This window comes from Rhinolophus sinicus, linkage group LG15 (assembly GCF_036562045.2).
Source record: "Rhinolophus sinicus isolate RSC01 linkage group LG15, ASM3656204v1, whole genome shotgun sequence".
Classification (NCBI taxonomy): Eukaryota; Metazoa; Chordata; class Mammalia; order Chiroptera; family Rhinolophidae; genus Rhinolophus; species Rhinolophus sinicus.
The window spans coordinates 47,923,434-47,944,526 of record NC_133764.1 but is presented as its reverse complement, the minus strand read 5'-3'; the positions used below and the strand labels follow the sequence as shown (position 1 = coordinate 47,944,526).

The window sequence follows — 21,093 nt, the reverse complement described above, 5'->3', positions numbered from 1 at the left end:
AAATTGAGACTGAGAGGAACCGGAGTTGCTGGTATCTACGTAAAGGGAGGAGGCAGGTGAGGAAGGAGGATGCTGTAGGCCTGAGGAAGGGCCTGGTCCCTCCTGGAGGGCAGGGATGTCACCCTCATGGCCATGTGTCAGCCTCTGGTGCATAGTAGTGTTCAGGGAAACTGTTGAGATAGTGGGGGGCCAGGAGCCACACTGGATTTCGAGGAAGACAATTTTAGGTCCTGGACAGGATTCTTGCTGGGGTGAGGTCAGTAAGGACTTTGTAGAGTTCACTGGGGATTCACAGGATCAGATGAGTTTTGAAATGGAAAGATTCCTGAGTCTTAAGAGTCTTTGTCCCTGAGGGAGGCAGCTGCTGTTTCCCTCCATGACCCTGGTGGGAGGGAATTTAACTGTCTGGAAAGGGAGTAGAGGACCATCCAGGGGACCATGGTGGGTTCTAGAAATCAGGGCAGGCACTGGGACATTTTTCTTTCTCTTTCTCCTATGTCTGGCCAGATCCACACCCAGGTGGCATGAGCTGAGGCTTGGTGCAGGGCTCCAAACGGGGCCCAAATAGCCAGGGTGGGAGCAGAGGCAGGGAGAGCCCCTCCTGGCTAAGCGGTGCCCAAGGCCCCTCCCTGTGCGGAGAGGAACCTGAGTCTGATCACGTACACACTCAGCCCCTGGGAGGGGTTGGGGTGGGGCGGTGTGTGTGTGTGTGTGTGTGTGTGTGTGTGTGGCCATTCCTGGTCTTCCCAGGGTGTGGAATGTGGCACCTGGCGGGAAGCTAACCCTTTCCCTTCTGCCATCTGCTTGGACAAGGGGCAGTTTCCTAAGACTCAGAGCTCCCTCCCCTCACCCATGATTGGCCCTGGTTCTGGTCAGGCTGGTTTTTCCTTTTTGGGGGACTGGACGAAGAACACCAGGGGCCACCCTGACCCAGCCCACCCTACCCCACCTTTCCTGGGTTTCCACTTGTGGGCCTTGACAGAGATGAGCTGCCACAGAGGAGGCCAGACCTAGGCTGCTGGCCTTGGGTCCTCATGATACCACCACGGGCCTGAGCGAGGCCTCGAGCTGCCCATAGCATGGCCAGTATTTGTCTCTGTCCTTTACTCTCCATCCACACTACTAGAAGTTCAGGCCTCTGTCTCTGACATGGACAGCAGGCCCTAAACTGGTCTCCCTACCCCTGACCATGCCCACGTCCTTGGTCCCACCAACCCACTTACCACATGGAATCATGGCAATTTCTAAAACGTAAATTTTGCCACATCAATTCCCTGACTGACATGACTTTCCATTGTCTTCAGGTAAAGTCTAACTCCTTATAGCTCCCCTACCCCCCGGGTCCCTCCCCTCCCCCACATGCCCCCAACCAAACTGAATTACCAGATACTCCCCAAGCGGGCACCAGTGATTCCACTCTTCCAGCCCCCTGTTCTCTTTGTCCTCCTCCCATAAATACCTACTGGTCTTTCAGCCTCTTGCTTAAGGGTTATGCCCTTTCTGAAACATCTCACGATGCTCCTGGGCAGAAATGAGTGCCTCCTCATTTGCCCCCACCTGCTCCTGTGCAGACACACTCCCCAGCATTGACATTCTTGATTATACAGGTTTGCTTGAGGCCTGAATGCCTACTGGCTCAATAGTTCTAGAATGGTGGCCCATACAGTGGCTACTCACTCCAGCACCCCTAAAACCCCCCCCCGTTATTTCAGAAAGTCCCCACTGGAATGCCTCCCATGTGCTGACAAGATGGCTGCTGGCTGCGGACTCCCATGGGCTACACTCCACACTCCCGCCTGCTCCAGCCCCACCCATGCGCACCACCGGGGGAGGGGAGCCTGAGAACACCCATGTCTGTGCCAGTGGGCCAACCCCAGATGCTCCTAAAGCTTCTGAGCCTTGGGGGACCACAGGAGAGGCCCTTTCCCTAGGTCCAATTCACTGGCTGAAGGAGCCTCATACACCCCGACTCTTTCAAAATCCCTCCTGAAAAGTTCTGCCACCGTTTCTTCCCTTCTCACCGTCTTGCTACATAAAGAGGGAAAATTGGTGCAAAGGACCCAGGGATGGGGCAGGAGCCTAGAAACCTTTTCGGGGGGGGGGGGCTCTTTTCTTCCTACATTTGCCACTCCTCTCTCCAAAATTTCCTCTCCCCTTTCTAGCTCAAGACTAGAGTGTCAGCATGTATGAGTGGGGCCAAAGATGTTGCTGGTGTGTGCAGGGAGGGGAAGAGCTATTTACTGCATTAAATGCAGCCAGTTCTAAATGTCCATCATTTGGACATTTTTTTTTTTAATTAAAAAAATTTTTTTTCAATTACGGTTTACATACAAGGTTGTATTTGTTTCGGGTGTACAACATAGTGGTGAGACATTTATATAACTTACAAAGGGATCTCCCCCCAAAAGTTTAGTACCCATCTGACACTGTACATTGTTATTACAATATTATTGCCTATATTCCTTATGCTGTACTATCCCTGTGATTATTTTGTGTTTCTTAAGAAATTATTAATTTTTAATTAACCAGTAATGCATAAATACATTCTTGTTGTAAAAATTAGATGAGCTTGGGTCCCCCTTGCCTACTATTCTTCAACCAGCTTGTCTACAAGGAAATCCCTATTGTCCTTCTGAGGTTTCCTTCCTTCTTTATGTGCTTCCGTGCATATTCATGTGTATCTGTAGAAATAAGTCATCTTTTAAATGTATGTGGGCATTCATTTATTTTATTGTATGTACGGCTCTCCCGCTGCTTCATTTGACCTGACAACTTGTTCTTTAGGGTTTTCACGGCACAAAGATTGCTATCACTCATTCTGTTCAATTTCTTCTTGCATAATGTGGGTGTTACATAGTTTACTCAACTCTCCCTCTGCCAGTGGTTGTTTCTGTCTTTCCACTATTACAAACAATGCGTCACAAAACATCCTTGTATCTGCCTCCCTGAATATATGGGTAAGGGGTTCTTTGGGATAAATATGAAAGAGTGGAACTGGAGCTTGTAGCGTGTGCGCATTTTTTTATGGAAGACACTGCCGAATTGCTTTGCCGTGTGGCCGCTTCCACCCGTTTCCCATCAACATGTTGGAGAGTGTTCATTTGACCACAGCTTCCCCAACACTTGACATTGTGAGACTTTGTAATTTTGGCAATCTCATGGGTAAGAGTGAATCTCCAGTCGTCTCTGGCGGCCTTGGCTGGGTCTGGGAGGGAACTTGGTACTGTTTATAGAAACTTCCAGCTAGCCATGTTCACAACCCCATCTTCCACTTTTCCTAGAAGGGTCCCTGGTGCCCCAATTCCTGAGCTTCTGGGGTTTATGTTGAGAATCTGCTTGCTTTTCGTGGGCCTCCTGCCCTCCGCTTCTCGGCCCCTCTGTAGGGCTCAGCTTCCTCTCTGCTGTTAGCTACAGTTTTGAGCTTTAAAAATTTTTTGTGGACATTTCTCATCTTCTCTTGTCTTTTCTTTTATTCTCTTTGAATATTCCTTAACGTGCAGCTTAACACGGTTTTTTTGGAAGGAGCAAAAATTAATGTGGGCATTCAGTCTACCACATTTCATCAGAACTAATACATCTCTACAGCCTCCTACCAGAATGTCAGCCTCTTAGAGGCAGGAAGAGCTTGTATTTACTTTTGTATCCTAGCACCTAGCACCATGCCTGGCACACCGGGGCAGGATTTGGGACATGTTCCTTGATTGGAGGAGTGAGTGCAAAATTTCCTTGAGCATCTGGTGCTGGCGGTCCCTCTGGAAGGGGGGGGTATCAGGTAAGGGTTACCACTTTACATGGCAGGCAAGTTCATGAAGTCTTTCATATTTTTACCTTTCTCTCCTCCAGCTTATGGATTGTGCTCTGTTCACAGGCTTGAGTCTGTCTCCTCTGCTACGTTGAACTTTGAGCCTTGCTTGACTGACTGACCAAATAAACAATTGTGTATCCAAGCAGGGAGGATAAGTTAGGACCTTGGCAGGTGGCAATATACCTTTCCCAACCGGATGACGCTTTCTCCAGGCCAGTGGAGGAAGGCACCTTGACTCCCATCCTGTGAGAGGAGGGACAGCATTATTGTTTGGGACTATGGCTTTAGGGAGTTAAAGGTTTGGGCTTGAATCCCGGGGCCCATACTTACTTGTGTGACCTTGGTCACGATATTAACCCTTTTGAGCCTCCATTTTCTTGTCTGTAAAACGGGGATGATAATACTTATCGGATTGGTTGAGATATTTTATGTGACGTGTCTGACATAGTGGCTGGTATAGTAGATGCTACATCATTATCATCTGTGTCATCATTATTGTCACTATCGTCACCAGTGTCATCACACTGTTTGATTTTACCCAGGTCCTGGGACTTTCACTCCCAGCTTCTTTCCAGTGGTTATAACTCCCCTATGTTTAACCTCTCCCCTCTGGGAGCTGCAATCTGCATTTGCTAAATGTAAGAAACTTCTAGTGTAGGTCCCAGGGAAGACACAGACAGCCCTTGGCCTCCTCAGGAGTTGGCAACTAACCCCAGCTCTGTCTCAGTGACCGCTGGCCTCAGGCAAGGTACTTCACCTCTCTGAGCTTCCTTAAATTGGATCAGCTTTTCTGTAATATGTGGATTATTTTTTCCCCCCAGTGATTCCCCATCTATATACCAAAATCTTTTTTAGATTTATTTTATATGAAAATAAATATTAAAGTGTGAAGAAAAATTAAGCTATAAAGATGGTCATCATAGCACAGCATATAATAGCAAAACTGGTAATAACCTAAATATCCAACAAAAGGAATTGGCAAATTTAGGGTATGGATTATTAATAGATATTACCTGAGAAAAGAATCCGTGGTCCAGTATATTTGGGAAATGTTGCTTAAACAAAGTTAGGTAATAATGATCAGTGATAGTTATAATAACATGCTATTTAAACAATAACATATAATAATAACATTGTTTGAGTGATGACCATTGGCCAGGCACCATGATAAACCCTTACAAGCACCAGCTCATTTAACCCTTGAAACAACTCCACAAAATAGGTTATTCTTTTATTATTATCTGTTTTACAAATGAAGGACTGAGGTTTTCAGAGCCTTTGGTACTGTGTGCACTGTGAATCGCCAAAAGGGAGTCAGAACAAGCAGTGTTTCTGATCTTCTCTGACAGTGGACCCCTTTTCCCACAGGGATCTCATGATACAGGGGCTCTGCAGAAACGAGCTGGGGGAAAGGTGGGCCGGATCCTCTCTGCATCCCTTTGAGCTCTGACATTCCCTTCTTGGCATTCCTGACCTTGTGTACTCCTCCGCTGCAGACCGAGGACCCCCAGCCCAGAGACCAAGGCTGGAGAAGGGAGCTCCACTGGTCAGGTTCTGTCCTCATGCAGCCAGGGGCAGATTGGAGACGCCTGGTTGTGGGCAGTCTGTTTACTGAATGGGAGCAACAACTTAACTCCTCAGTTCCATCTGTGGGGAGGGCAGCCTGTACAGATTGTTCTCCTGAGTGCTTGGTGTACCAGAGAAGTGGTCAAAAGCAGCACAGCTCATGGTGGTGGGTGCTACGCACTGTTCTGGCCAGAAAGAGGGAAAGGGGATTCTCCCTGACCCTGGCCTGCAGTTCAATCTGTGGCTGATTGCTCTTGGAGTTGGCATAAGATTTGGGGAGGAAGGCACCCAAAAGAGTTGTTTTGGAGCTGGGACTTCCTTGGAAGGGTGGGCAAAGCCTTGGTCACTCTCAGGAACCCAGGACATAGGGCTGAAGGTAAAGAGGCTGGAAGACAGAATCTGATATTTCCTGTCACTGTCCCCCTCGGAACCTGTTTCCTCATCTGTAAAATGGGGATAAGAATACCATTTCCATTGGGCTGCTGTGCAGATCCAATGAGATCTGAAAAGTCTTTGTTAAAGGTACTATATTACTGTCAATTGTTCTTATGATTATAGCCTTTTGTGGTAGGGGGATGGGACTCCAAGCTCCTCTGAAGTTTAGGGAACTCATAATCTTTTAATCTTTGGGGGAGAACTGTTGGTCCTGTTCTTTGTTTCCTAATACAAAGTCCCTTTTCAGACCCTTCTATCAGGCAAGAGCTGGGGCTTAATGTACATAGCAACTATCTGGCCCATCTGCCCTTCCCCCACGAGGAACACCTCCTCCACAGGGTCAAATAAAGTGACTCATGTCTGACCAGACCCGGTGGCTACAGGCTACAACCTTTAAAGAAGGCCCAGCCACACCCTGCTTTCATGGCTGCTTCATTCCTTCTTCCCCATTGGGGCCCAGCCAACTTGCAGGTCTGGTTGACTAGCTTAAACAGCCTCAGGCTGGCCTTTCTAGTGGCTCAGGGGTGCTCCTGGGGTGATAGAGGTGTGTGTGGGGTTTCCTGTCCCTGCTCCTGGATAAATTGGTAGATGGAAGACAGTTTACTGGGGACTGTTTCAGAGGCTAGGGACAAGTCTTTATTTAGCCACAGGTGTCCCAGATGATAATATGCAGAGAGGAGGGCTGAGATTTCCTGGGGGAGACTGCAGCCCAGAGATGGGGCGGTGACTGGCCAATTTCTCTAACACCCTCTCAAAAGGTCATAGGGCCTCTGTCATTGCTCTGACTTAAGGACGGAAGGAACTATGGGAACAATTCTGAGGAAGGGTGAGGTCCCTGGGGACAGTAACTGGGCTAAAGTGTTATCAGTGCCCTGCAGGTCCCCACCTGGCAGGGGATCTTGCTCTCCAGAGCAATCAAAAAGGCGGGTGGAATTGCGGAGCTGCATAGAGAATAGGTCTGGGGCTGTGTGTGGAGAGGAGGGGCTCCTTTCTCTATTTTCAACTCTTCACATTGTTTATGGGCACCTTTGCAGATCTCATTCATTCATTCATCCATGTACTTGGACCGGACTGTTAGGCCCAAGGATTCAGCCTCTGACATCCTCCTTCAAATGCTCACAGTGAGGGAGGGATTCCATCCCGTGTTTGTCTCTGGATGGCAGATGCTAAATGTCTCCTGGACAAGTTATTTGTCTTCCTCCAGCTCAGATTCCTCATCATGAAACCTCTGAATGGATGCATGTTGTTGGGGCTGAAGGGTTGGGGGTTGTCCTGGGGGTGGGTGGGCAGTGAGAGTCCACAGCTGTGTGTGGGGGTGTTCAGCCCCCAGGTTGTCAGGTTGTGAAGGTGCCCTTTACAGTCCAGCTGCAGAACCACTCCCAGCAGCTGTTCCTAGGAGCCTATTGTCACCTTGTGGCTTTGTCCAGGACACAGCAGGGTGGGGCAGCTTTGTCTCAGCCCAGTGAGAGTGCAGCTCAGAGCACCTTCATCTGGGGGAGTCAGGGTAGGGGTGATCCCCAAGGGCTCGGCTTTAGGATACTGCAATTCTCAATGGGGTGTAGAAATCTGGTGAATGGTACTTTGGAGGGTTAATTATGATTACAAATGACCAAAAGGAAGGAGCTCAGAACATGATTCTAAAGGGAGATTCTGAGTAAGTGATCACTGTGGAAGGACAGAGCAGCGTATACTCTCCGGGGGACCCTAATTGCTGGGGGGTGTCAAACTTAATGAGGGAGGGCCAGAATGTGAACTGGGAAGGGGTTATCTAGATATGTGCGTGACGGGGTGAAGATAGGAACCAGTGCGGTAGGAAATGAATGGTCAGAGCTCCGGAGGGGGCTGGGTGGGGCAGCTCTTCGAAGGGCTGTAGCCGCTGGCCTCTGGGAGGGGAAAGTTGGAGGCAGAGCCGCCAGGAACTGACCAATGGGGAGAGTACCTGTATTTGCACTCCGGCGCCTGCAAATTCCTCGGGGCTCAGATATCCGCCCCTACACCAACCCCTCTCCCCCTCCTACTCCCCCGCCCACCCCGGGCATAAAAGGCTCCAGGTGAGGGCATCGTCATTCCTCCAGCCGACTGCAACGCCACCGGCCAGTATTGCAGCGTCCTCCTTCGCCATGACTTCCTACAGCTATCGTCAGTCGTCTGCCTCCTCGTCCTTCGGGGGTCTGGGCGGTGGCACCGTGCGCTTCGGGGCGGGAGGCGCCTTCCGTGCGCCCAGCATCCACGGGGGCTCGGGTGGACGCGGCGTGTCGGTGTCCTCCGCCCGCTTCGTGTCCTCGTCCTCCTCCGGGGGCTACGGTGGCGGCTATATGGGCGCCCTGGCGGGGTCCGACGGGCTGCTGGTGAGCAACGAGAAGGTGACCATGCAGAACCTCAACGACCGCCTGGCCTCCTACCTGGATAAGGTGCGCGCCCTGGAGGCGGCTAACGGTGACCTGGAGGTGAAGATCCGTGACTGGTACCAGAAGCAGGGGCCCGGCCCCGCGCGAGACTACAGCCACTACTACAAGACCATTGAGGAGCTGCGGGACAAGGTGGGCAGTGGCCTGGAGCGGAAAGTGCACGGGCCGCGAAACCTAGCCCCGCGGGCCCGGCTAGACGGGAGACGGGCGCGGCAGGAGCCCGGGCCTCCTCCCTGCGGGGCGGGAGCGAGCCCGTTAGGACGTGGGAGGGCCGTCAGGTAGGGCAGAGACGCGGACAGGTGCGCCGCAGCAGGACAAAGGGGAAGGAAGTGGAAGCGGGGGTGGCGGGCCGGCGTCGGGGGACCAGGGGCGGGGTAAGTGGGTGTGGCATATAGTGGGGGCGGGGTTGGGAGGTGAGGTGTCCTGGAAAAGGGTCCCGCGGAGTGGGAGGAGGTGGGACCCGGCTGAGGGCGGCCATGAAGTCTAGGCTAGGGACCACGGTCGGCGTCGCATCACCGCAGGGAAATGAAGCGTTTGGCCTGGGAGGAGTCTGGTCCACCCTGGGCCAGCCCTGCCGCTGCTGCCCCTGGTGTGGGGCCCTCTGCATTCCTTTTCTCTGGCGAGGCAGGTCTGGTTTCCATCAGCTCAGGCTTAAGCCCCTCTTCCTCAGGGCCACCTGGGACTTGAGAGAAGTTCTAGGAAAAATGGGAGAGGCCAGCTGTGGTCTTGGCGGGTTAAGGAGGGACGTATGCTGTGGCCCCTAGATGCGGAAGTCCCGAGGGTCCTTTGCTTGAGGAGACCTCTGTCAGAGGACGGGGTGTAGCAGCACTTCTCTGTCCTGGGCTGGAGATGGGGGTCTAAGCCACAGACTCTTACGAGGGCCCTGCGGAGCCTGCGGGGTGGGGCTTGGTCTCCACCCACAGGGAGCAGATTGGAGCTCGGTTCTGAAGACAAGTATAAAAGCCAGTGGGACATTTAATGGCCCCACATGCTCGGTCTCCGTACAACACGGCCCAGTGTCATCATGTGCCTGGCATGGTGCGGGGTACTGGGGGGTATAGATCATACCGCAGACAAGGAGAGTGGGCTACAGCGCTTTCACACTTGTAAAATCGTGACCTACAGTAGGAAATACATTTTACGATGTGTCCCTTTGCATCCTCTTTCCCATACACACACACAGTGAAGGTCAAAATTTCTTGAAGCCCTCCATAGTCTGTTTCACATAAAAGCTATGCAAATCACCACCCAGTGCAATTACTATTGCATCAAAACCCTCTCTTTGAAAAATGCTGAATCCAAGTAACTTAATCAATGGTGTGAACATGCCCTGCAAGTCAGAGGGACCTTAGATTGGAGGTGAACTTAGACGAGGAATCCCAAACTTCATTTCGCTCCTCTGTGAAATAGGTATACCCACTGACCTGGCATGAAAAATGAGGTACAAAGTGCCTCAACAAACAGACTAATTCCCTGAAGGCAGAATAATTTGAGTGGGGGGGGGGGGTACAGACAAGTGTTAACCCCTACACTTCCCTGCATCTGATTTGGCGATCCCTTGAGACCATTTACAATTTTCCTGGGCACAGGTCTCAGAGACTTTCTTCCCAGGCTTACCTGCCTGCCTCCCCCACTTATCTGGTACCCCCTGGTTCGGCCTCCTGGGTAGTGGTGAGAAACCACTGCTTCAGTGCCTGGGCGGAGACTGATTACAAGGCCTCCCACAGAGCAGGCCTGTAGGCCGCTGAGGGGTGGCTGGGGTTTGTCTCTAGGGAGCAGGGGGATTCTCATTTGCTCCCCTCGCTCTAGAAAGAAAATGGAAGGGCAGTGCCAGTGTGCTAAACTGGTGCCAACCTTCTGCTTTCCAGATACTTGGTGCCACCATTGAGAACTCCAGGATTGTCCTGCAGATTGACAATGCCCGTCTGGCTGCGGATGACTTCCGAACCAAGTGAGTATCTCTGCTCTGGTAGGCTGCATAAGCCAGACCGGGGGCGGGGAGGCAATCCCAGGCCCTTTTGGAACTCAGTGCAGTCAGCGGGCTAGATTCTCCCCTCCTTCACCACAGCTGGTCTGAAGCACCCCCATGGTCTCCAGAACCCCGTGGAGGCGGGGAACTCTTCAGAGGTACAGAGGAAACGCTGGCCTGACTAACTATTTCCTCTGAAAGGTTCGAGACGGAGCAGGCCCTGCGCATGAGCGTGGAGGCCGACATCAACGGCCTGCGCAGGGTGCTGGACGAGCTGACCCTGGCCAGAGCCGACCTGGAGATGCAGATCGAGAGCCTGAAGGAAGAGCTGGCCTACCTGAAGAAGAACCATGAGGAGGTGGGTTTCTAGCTGGGCCACCCCAGTTTCCCAGGGCTGAGGATACTTTTGTATCCTGTTGCGTCTGACCATGGCCACACTTGCTGTACCCTCTGCATGGCCTTGGGTGTGGAGTATGGCTCCTGGGCATGGCATGGTGGTGACCCAGTCTGTCCCTCAGTGCCAGATCCTGGATCTACACCTGAAAACCAGCCCCGTTTGGCCTGAGGGATGGGGGAGTGACCTGACCCAGGCTCAGCAGGCTCTGGGCCCTGACATGCCCGTTTCTGCTGTATCTTTCCAGGAAATCAGTGCTCTAAAGGTCCAGGTGGGTGGCCAGGTCAGTGTGGAGGTGGATTCTGCTCCGGGCATTGACCTAGCCAAGATCCTGAGCGACATGAGAAGCCAATATGAAGTCATGGCTGAGAAGAACCGGAAGGATGCTGAAGCCTGGTTCATCAGCCAGGTATGAAGGGGGAAGCAGGTGCCCTTTGGGAGGTAGCAGGGAGAGAGGACTTGATGCTCTCAGGCGGAGGTCTGCCTCAGTGCTTATTTCCTCCACCTCCTATTGCAGACTGAGGAGCTGAACCAGGAGGTCGCTGGCCACACCGCGCAGCTGCAGAATAGCAAGACAGAGGTCGTCGACCTGAGGCGTACTCTCCAAGGTCTGGAGATCGAGCTGCAGACTCAGCTCAGCACGGTATGTGCCCTCCATCCTGTGGGATACACAGTCCTGTCCTTGTAGCCTTGGTCGGTGGCTCTGTACATGCCCTTCCTGGGAACCAGGCTCAGCTGAGTCGCCTTTACTCTCCCTGCCCTCAGAAAGCTACTCTGGAAGGCACGTTGGCGGAAACGGAGGCTCGCTATGGAGCCCAGCTGGCACAGATCCAGGCTCTGATCAGCAGTATTGAAGCCCAGCTGAGTGACGTGAGGGCCGACACTGAGCGGCAGAACCTGGAGTACCGGCAGCTCATGGACATCAAGTCGCGGCTGGAGCAGGAGATCGCCACCTATCGCAGCCTGCTTGAGGGCCAGGAGGCCTATTACAACAACCTGCCCACCACCAAGACCGCCTGAATCCAGCAGCCTCCTGGGCTTCCTGCCGTTCAGCAGAGGGTTGCCCCTGGGTAGGGGCATGAGAGGGGAGGGACCCTTATCTCTGGCTCTTCCCCTAACCTGCCAATAAAACTTAGGCCCAAGGCACGAAGGACATCGAGTTTGTTATTTCAGCCCATGGAAATGGGCCAGGCCTTGGCCCTGTTTAGGTTTTATTTGGATCAGTGTCCACCCTGTCCTAGGAAAGTGAAGGGATGGTACCCACAAACTGTTACAGTAATTCCTCCTTGCAGAAGCCTTCATTTATCTAAATTGTTCCTTAAAACAAGTTTATGAAATAAGCATTGCTCCCATTTACATGGAGTAAACTAAAGCTTGGAAAGGTGAAGTGGTTTGTTGTATATATAACTGTTCTAATATGGTAGAGGTGGGATTTGAAACTGGTTTTTGCTTTCAGATTAGTTTTCTTTCCACTGTATTCCTGCAAGGGTTGGTGTTTGTATGAAATTAATGTTTACAGTGTATCTATTATGTGCCATTTAATCAAAACAACCTAACAGGTAGTTAAGTACGAGAGCAGGAAATAGGCTCAGAGAGGTTAAGTAATTGTCCAAGGCCACACAGCAACTACATGGCAGAGTCAGGACCAGAATCTAGCTTTCCTGATTCTTAGCCCACAGTGCCAGTCCTGCACCCCATCGTCTAGGATTGACACCATGGTCACCTGCACCCCATCTCCTAGGATTGAGCACCACTGTGCTCAGTACCTTTTAGTCTTGCTCCATATGAAGACCTAGGACTGGGATCCCCTGACACATTTCTCCACCTGACAGAAGGAGAAACGGGGGCTCTGGGGTCAGAGCCTGAGTAATGGGGGCAGGCATCCTGCTCAAAGCAAGGCTGGAGAGTGTGCAGGCACTAACATGCAGGTACTAACACGTTCATCCATTCCACATAAATCCCTTATGCCCACCAGCCCATGTTTGGGCGCAGAGCCTGGAATAGGACCCAGGTGTAACCCAGACCTCCCGCACATCCCTCAACCTGGCTTGCCTGCGGCCGGTCTCCTGCCAGCTAAGGAAGCAAGTCCTAGCTTCCTGGTACAACTCTGCCCTTGGGGGGGTATGGTCCTGCCCCTGTGGTTTACAGCTTAGCTGCCAAGAACTGAAGCCAATTAAAGGTAAAAAAGTCCTACTTCATCCTGGCTGAGAGGTTCAGGCTGAGTGGATCTGGTCAGGCCCCAGGGATCTGTGACATCAGGCTGACTGTGAGGGAGAGGGTCAGGCAAGAGAGGAACATGACCCCATCCACCTCCAGAAGGTCTAGAGGGGAATGGAATGTTTGTCGCTGCTCTCAGGACCCAGCTAAGGAGGCTTGTGACCCTGTCATTCCTCTTAGTAATCCTGAGGAGGTGCTTTTCCCTCCATTTGCCCCTGCTCAGCCCTGGAGAGGTTCATTTTCTTGCTCCAAATCCTGACTGGTGACCCCAGAGCCCCACTCTTCCCCCTCTCACCTGCTGTAGCCCTGGCCAGGAGCCTCTTCTGCCACCACCCCAGCTGTTCTCCTGTTCTGTTCTCCAGCACCCCTGGTCTCCCTCCCAATTTTCATGAGGCCTTGGAACTACAGGCCAGAAACCTGGCTGCACCCCCAGACTGGGACTGCCCAGAGATATTTGTCCTGTGCTCATGAAAGCCTCTGTTGTCACAGCTGAAACCTTCCCCCATGCCCTAGAGGCCCTTGGAATGTGGCTGGGGGGTGGGGTCTGGGCCCACACAGGTGCAGCAGGTGACTGGGTCACAGGTCTGGGTGTCAGGAATGAAGCTGTCCTTTGTGTGTGCGCGGGGTGGATGGGGGAGGGCAAGGGCGGGGACAGTCTGGGAGCTGAAACTAGGGCTACTCTTGACTGAAGCAACTTTGATAGAGGAAAAGGAGGGTGGGGGTGGATTTGAGAGGGGCAAGGTCTTTCCATCCCTGCTGGTCAGATGACCACTTAAGTTTGCGAAAAGCATGTCCTGTTAGCCATATTGCTCCAACCCTGAGTAAGACTGGGCAGGGATTATTTCCATTTTCTGGATTGGTAGACTGAGGCTCAGAGAGAACAATTACCCAAAGCCACATACCCAATAAATGAGAAAGGAGGAATTTGAAGGTAGGTCTCTAGGTCCCAGGTCATGCACTCTGTCTCTAGCATCTCTCTGGGGCGGCGGTGGTGAGTGGATTCTAACATTTGTGGAGACCCCTCTCCCATGTGCCATCAAATGCTCACCGTGGTCTTGTAGCTGGGGAATGTGTAAAAGCCCAACTCTTTCTTTTTTTTTTTATTGTGGTAAAATACACATAACGTACATTTTACCATCTTAACAACTTCTAAGCGTACAGGTCTGTGGTATTAAATATATCGACATTGTGCAACCGTCACCACCATCCATCCTCATAACCCTTTCCTCATAGTCCTGTAAAACTGAAACTCTACACCTGTTAAACAATAACTTCCCATTCTCCCCTCCCCGCCAGCCCCTGGCAACCACCATTACACTTTCTGTCTTCATGATTTTGACTACTCTGAGTACCTCACATAAATGGAAAAATGGCCCAAATTTAAGTCAGGAATCCAGCTCAGAGAGGCTGAGTCACACCCAGAGGTGGAGTCCAGCCCAGGCTCTTTCCACTGGGCTGCACCGCCTGATCCCAAGGAGGAAAGGCTGGCTCTAGGGACAGCCTGTCTGTCTGCAGTGGACAAAGTTCTGAAACTGGCACAGCATCCTGGGCAGGCTGCTTGGGGCAGGGCCCAGGGATGCAGCTGGGGCCGGGGCCAAACGAAGGCTAATTTCAGCCCTGGCCAGTCATCCCCACACGGTGCTAATATGCAGGCCCCAGAGCCCCACCTGGACCTTAAGCTTATAGGAGCTGTTAGGACTGAACTAGGCATTTGCAACTGAAGCAGCTGCCGCCCCTTTGGGCCTGGAAGTGGAGGGAAAGCCACCTTGAGGGGCTGCTGGAGGGGAGTCAGGGTGCACAAGAGGGGCTGGCTCGGGTCCAGGCCTCCCTCGCCCCGGGGTGATGGTGCGTAATTTTTCCCCTGTTAATTGCTGGGGCCATAATGTCTGCAGAAGCTTTAATGAGCTATGGCTGATCTGACTTTGATTATTTTTCTTTTGGAGGAAGACAATATCCTCCCACCTATGAGACAATACCACACTGTCTGGGACCAGCGGGGAGGCCCAGCTCACTGTGAAGCTGGGTGAGGAGGAGCCCACGCCCACCCACTCAGGTCTGCGGTCCCCCTCCCACCATCCCAACTCAGATGCAGGAATGTGTGGGAGGGACCCTCTTTTCCTGTCTCCTGTTTGAATGCTGGTGAGAGGGTTCAGAGGACCCTTCTGAGCCCCTTAATAGCTGCGCCACCTTGCATACCTCGCTTCCCCTCTCTGAGCCCCAATTTCATTCCTTCTGAAACAGGATCAGGGATCATCTATGAACTGAGGATTAGAGGAGGCGTTGGATACCAAGCATGTTATAAAGCGTGATGTGTGCAGTACAAGTACAGGATTACTGTTACAACAGCAATAGTGACAGTGGCCAGCATCGTCCCACGGGCACTGGCTATGGAAGAACATGGAAGAGCAAAGCTGCTCATAGGACATGATCTGATGTCTAAGGACAAAAGTCCCTCCTGGTGCGGGTATTCGTGAGTCCCATGTGATGGACCTGTACCCCACTATTTAACCGTTCAGAAGATGGGGAGCCAGGAGCAGGCAGGAGGGAGGCTCTCGGGCCTCAGGGCTTCCCTGTAAGTGGGACTGAAAGTGCCCCTTGTCACAGGGAAACTGAGATTTAAAGATAACATGTCTAAGATTTCACAGGCGGTGATGGATAGAGGCAGGATATGAACTTTTGGCTGAGGGACCTCAGCGCCCTGTCTGCCACACTGTGCTGCAGCCCTGGGCCAGGGACCCTCCTGACTCTCCAGCTCAGTCTAGCTCACTTCCCCAACCCCTGTTCTCCCTAAGCCTGGGAGCCAAGGTCATGCCTCCAAGTGGCACTCTCCACAGGTATCCCTGGAAAGCCGAGCCCTGAGCTGGTGTCAGAGCAAAGGGCTCCTCTCTCTGGCCTCAGCATCTTGCTCTGTGAAGTGGTGCTTCTGCCACGAAGCACCTATCTCCCTATCTCCTCCCTCCCCCAGCTCAGGCACACAGAGCCCTCCGTGTACGGTCCTTCCCTAGCCTTGCAGCTTCACAGGACAAACAGGGTTAACCTGGCCCTGGTATGCAGGGACATGTCTCTCCCCGGAGAAGGCAGGGGCTTCCTGAAACTTGCCCCAGTTTTATCTGCAGAGGTTTGCCCCAACGTGTCCTAGGAGCAAGCAAAGTTTCAGTGACATGTTGGCAGGTGGTGGGATTATCAATCAGCCCCTTGTCAGCCCCAAGCCTGCTGGCTTTTGTGAGAGTGCCAGGACAGTGGGGGTGGGGTGGGGGTGGGGTGGGGGAGGGGAGGGGTAGAGGAGGAAAGTCCATTTGTACCGTTAGGGAAGAGATAGATGCTGGCCCTCTGGTCACTTTCGCTGGAACTTGACTTGAGACCCGGGTCCCTGTCCTCAGCCTGTCCCCGTGGGCCCTTCATCCTTCCAGGTGCCATTGCCCACTGATCCCCAGAGGCCATGTTCTCACCCCTACCCCAGCCTTGTAGGCACACACGGGATCTGTGAGGGGGCCAACACAGAGCAGGATGGGAACTGGGAGCAGGTAGCTGGCTGCCTAGGGGTGAGGGTCCCGGCTGTCAGCAGCAGAGAAGTCTACCTGAGGGCAGAGCTGGCCTGAGCTGCTCTAACAGTGCTGTGGTGTGATGGGACTTTGCTCCCTGCCTGTTCTCCTGAGGTGCAGAGATGAACCTGAAATGCAAGCGTTAAAACCATGGCCCGGGGCAAAGCACCGTTCATTCTGAATCATCTCTTTTGTTGCATTAAAAAAAAAAAGAAAGAAAAGAAAAACTCCACACCAGCCACACAGAGGTGTGCAGGCAACTCTGTCAGGAATGCAGGAGTTGGCCTCCGTTTGGGGGAGGAGACGCTAACCTACAACACCCTCCAAGGGGTATATAAGAAGCCCCAAGCTGGGGGGTGACAGGCGCAGTGCTCTGGTTTCAGGGTAGCCTGCACCTCTTCCCAGTGTCTCTTGTCCTTGCCGAGAACTCACCGGCTGCTGCCTGGCCATGAGCACTGCATTTCTGCAGACTTCTTCCTCCCCCTTTGGGGGTAGCTCTACCCGGGGGGGTTCCCTCTGGGCTGGGGGAGGTGGCTTTGGTGGGGGGAATTTCTATGGGGGAGGTGGAAACCGGAGTATCTCAGCTTCTTCTGCCAGGTTTGTCTCCTCTGGGTCGGGAGGGGGCTATGGGAGCGGCATAAGCTGTGGCTTTGGTGGAGGGGCTGGTAGTGGTTTCAGTGGAGGCTTTGGAGGTGGCTTTGGTGACTTCGGTGGTGGCGAGGGCGGCCTCCTCTCTGGCAATGAGAAGATCACCATGCAGAACCTCAACGACCGCCTGGCCTCCTACCTGGACAAGGTGCGTGCCCTGGAGGAGGCCAACACCGAGCTGGAGGTGAAGATCCGTGACTGGTACCAAAGGCAGAGCCCGGCCAGCCCGGAGCGCGATTACAGCCACTACTACAAGACCATCGAGGAGCTGCGGGACAAGGTGAGTCCTCAGGGATCAAAGAGAGGGGGGCAGGGGGCTGCTTCCCTGCTCTCCTCTCTAATGACAGTGTTCCTGCTGCCTCGAGGAAATCCTTTCCTGCCCAGGCAATGATTGTTGGTGTGTAACCTTGGCAAACTTGGAATGTGGGGAATACTTTCCAGGTGTGAATGTTGGCATATATCTGCTCAACCTGGCAGCGCAGGGCAGATCCTGGGAATCTGGTCAGGGCCAGCGGGGGCCCAGGTGGGTGCAATTAGCGAGCAACTGGACTCTGCATATGTGTCCCTTTGCTTCTTTTGCAAGAATGATGAGTGTAGCTTCAGGAACCCTGAGTGCCAGGGCCTCCTGCCTCACCCGCTGAAGATGTCTTTGGTGCCAAAAGCACTACTGGGACTTAGGAGACCTGAAAATCATTATGGGCTCTGCCACCCACTCACTCTGTCACTCCCCTGGACCAGTTTCCTCAGCTGTAAGAAGCCTTCCTCAGCTTTCCTCCAGGTTCTCACTGGCTGGAATGTTCTGTAGATATCTGGCTGTGTCAAGGTGTGCAGGAGGCCAGCAACCCCGAGCTGTCCAAGGCGAAGCTGGTGGAGTATCCTCCAGAGGGCTGTTGTCAGAGCCCCCACCCCACTCCGGGACATTTAATTCCTACAGGGGGTGCCAGGCAATTCTGGCTCCTTGGTCTTTCCTGCCCTGGAGAAAGGGGCAGACCAAGTAGTGGATACCCGAGATAAAGCTGGACTCTGCCCGGGAACCCTACAGGCTCTTGTTGGTGGTGGCAGAGGAGAGGTTGTTGGTGGGGAGCCAGCCTGGGGTGCAGGGTGGGGACAGCAGCAGGGAAGAGGGAGGGATTTTCTTGGCACCAACTCCCTGTCTCCTGCAGATCCTGGCGGGCACCATTGACAACTCCCGGGTCATCCTGGAGATTGACAACGCCAGGCTGGCTGCGGACGACTTCAGACTCAAGTGCGCTCCTGGCTCCCTCTGCCTTTCTGCGTTGCCCCCTTTTTTTGACCTCTCTCCCTCCCCCAACTCAAGCAGCCCAGACCCCTCACCCTTCCTTACTTTGGGTTCCCTTTCTCTTCCCAGGTATGAGAACGAGCTGGCCCTGCGCCAGAGCGTGGAGGCCGACATCAACGGCCTGCGCAGGGTGCTGGACGAGCTGACCCTGGCCAAGGCGGACCTGGAGATGCAGATCGAGAGCCTGAATGAGGAGCTGGCCTACCTGAAGAAGAACCACGAGGAGGTGGGGGTGGTGGGAGCAGAGTGGGGCCTCTAGTGCCCTCTCATAGTTGGCTGAAGGGCTTAGAGATTCAGAAATGCACCCCCCCACACACACATACCAAAACAGGGGTCTCCCTGGAGAGGAGGGGGCACTGTTCTCTGGTGACCCAGACTCCTTCCCTTCTCTGGTCCTTAGCAGGCCAGGTGACCAGTGGGAACTGCTGTCCTGATTTGCTTCATGATTTCATGCAGGGCCTTTACTGTTTTGAGGTCCTCCCTTGGAAGCACCTAGAGAGGAAGGGAGACCCTCCGAGCTGAGGGGCCCATGCAATCAAACCTCTTCCTGAACAGTGGGAAACAGAGGCTGGGTGGGTACGGGGAGAGCCAAGGTCACCTAGTGAGTTAGGGACGCAGCCAGGATAGGCATGAGGGGACCCAGATTCTCCATCCTCTCTTCTGCCCTCCATCTCTAAATGGGCCCCACACCTCCTGCAGGAGATGAGGGAGTTCGGTAGCCAGGTGGCCGGTCAGGTCAACGTGGAGATGGACGCAGCCCCAGGTGTGGACCTGACCCGTGTGCTGGCGGAGATGCGGGAACAGTACGAGGCCATTGCGGAGAAGAACCGCCGCGACGCCGAGGCCTGGTTCTTCAGCAAGGTGAGCCTGACGTGCCAGCCAGCCCCAGCTCCCCAGGTCTCCCAGGAGGCCCGTGGGCTCACTTCTTTGTGTGTGACCTGTAGACAGAGGAGCTGAACAAGGAGGTGGCCTCCAACACAGAGATGATTCAGACCAGCAAGACGGAGATCACAGACCTGAGGCGCACCTTGCAGGGGCTGGAGATCGAGCTGCAGTCCCAGCTCAGCATGGTAGGGCCACCCCACCCCACCCCAGTCTCTCCCATTCTTTGTGGCTGGTTAAGCCTTGGTGTTCCCAAGCCCCCAAAGAGGGAGTTCCCTGCGTCCATTCAACGCCTCTCCCCTGGCCCCCGGTGGCTTCCTTCTAGCCTGACACGGTGTCTGTTTATCTGTTGCCCCACCAGAAAGCCGGGCTGGAGAGCTCTCTGGCGGAGACGGAGTGCCGCTATGCCACGCAGCTGGCACAGATCCAGGGGCTCATCAGTGGTCTGGAGGCCCAGCTGAGTGAGCTTCGCTGCGAGATGGAGTCTCAGAACCAGGAGTACAAAATCCTGCTGGACATCAAGACGCGGCTGGAGCAGGAGATCGCCACTTACCGCAGCCTGCTGGAGGGCCAGGATGCCAGGTGCAGGGCGCAGAGGGAGGAACGAGGGAGGGGCCCTTTCCTTTGTGGTTGGGGTGGAGAGTATCTTAGGGGTCGGCACTGGTGCACTGAAAGAGAACTGGGTGAGGAGGAAGGGCTCTGGATTCTGCACTCAGCTCTTAGGTTGTTACCTTGGGCACCTCTCTGGACCTGTGTGTCTTCTGTAAATGACAGCCGTTGGGCTAATGCTGGTTCCATTCCATGCATGAAACAGATTGGGTGTTATTGTAGACCAGAGTCTGTCTGCTTGCGGGTGGCAGGTCTGGACAGGCTCTCAGCTTCTAGTGAAGTCAGATGTGGGGATGGTGATGGTATGGAGGCTGGGGAGGACCGCTGGGCCGGCCACCAGGGCCTCCCTTAGGAAGATCTGAGCTGCCTTTGCTTACATCTGCTTCTCCCTCTTTCAGGATGGCTGGCATTGGCACCAGAGAAGGTAAGAAGGCTTAGCGCTTCTTGAGTGGGGAGCTGTTGAAGCCATCATTCTCCTTGGAATGGGGGGGAAGGAGAAAGAGGGCAATCATCCTAGTAGGGCGAGGACACGCCCCTTCCATTTGGCATGTCCTTCTGTCCAGTGGGACCTTCTGTCAGCCCCAGGAGAGTTGGGGTTGAAGATTTATTGAGAGCCTTCCAGGTTGAACAGCTCTGCCCAGGGCATAGCACCCCCAGGCCCCACCTTCATGGACTTGTGCCCATGAGGACTCCCTGTTCACGTGCAGTTAAAAACCCTGACATTCTTGCTCCCTGTGGGACATACCTGCCGCAGCCACCACCCATCTCTATGATGAGTAATTCAACACCAGCCCTTCTGGCAGCTCTGGAAGGATTGGCCAACAGACATTCTCAAGGGTGCTGTCCAATTCTCCCGGAGCTCAGCCAAGGTCCTGGCCCCTTTGGGAATGGGGGAAGGTCCCCGACTCTAAAGCTTGCTCCTTCTTCCTACAGCCTCCCTGGGAAGTGGTGGCAGCAGTGGCAAAGTCCGTATCAACGTCGAGGAGTCCGTGGATGGAAAGGTGGTGTCTTCCCACAAGAGAGAAATCTAAGAGCTCAGTGCTGGAGAGACGCCCCTCGCCACACCCACCCTCCCCAGGCTGAGCAGAAGACTAGCTAGAGGGGCCGGAAAAGCAAATTCGTTTCTGCCTTCAGAAGGTCCAGCTCAAGAGGGCCCCTTGTCTCTTAGTTTGGAGCTTTCCATGTTCTCCTTCGCACTGCCCTCTAGCTCTCCCTGCCTCCTTTAGAGCAAGAAGGTGCGAGAAGCAGCTGTATTGTACAAGTTCATTTGTACTGTATCTGCCCATGCAATAAAGAATCGCTTTTCCTTTTGCAAATA

At 53.6% G+C, this 21,093-nt stretch overlaps 2 protein-coding genes across 2 annotated transcripts; both read left to right on the top strand.

The window, feature by feature from the left end:
- Positions 1-7,852: 7,852 nt before the first annotated feature.
- KRT19 (keratin 19) lies at positions 7,853-11,727 on the top strand. Its single transcript, XM_074319928.1, has 6 exons — positions 7,853-8,346; positions 10,083-10,165; positions 10,385-10,541; positions 10,825-10,986; positions 11,095-11,220; positions 11,343-11,727. The coding sequence occupies exons 1-6, from the start codon at positions 7,927-7,929 to the stop codon at positions 11,595-11,597; spliced, it is 1,203 nt and encodes a 400-aa protein (XP_074176029.1). The 5' UTR covers positions 7,853-7,926; the 3' UTR covers positions 11,598-11,727.
- A 4,990-nt stretch (positions 11,728-16,717) lies between these two features.
- Positions 16,718-21,093, top strand: LOC109455869 (keratin, type I cytoskeletal 15). Its single transcript, XM_019747765.2, has 8 exons — positions 16,718-17,264; positions 18,148-18,230; positions 18,354-18,510; positions 18,984-19,145; positions 19,229-19,354; positions 19,528-19,748; positions 20,174-20,199; positions 20,709-21,093. Exons 1-8 carry the CDS (start codon positions 16,785-16,787, stop codon positions 20,804-20,806), a joined length of 1,353 nt encoding a protein of 450 aa, XP_019603324.1. The 5' UTR covers positions 16,718-16,784; the 3' UTR covers positions 20,807-21,093.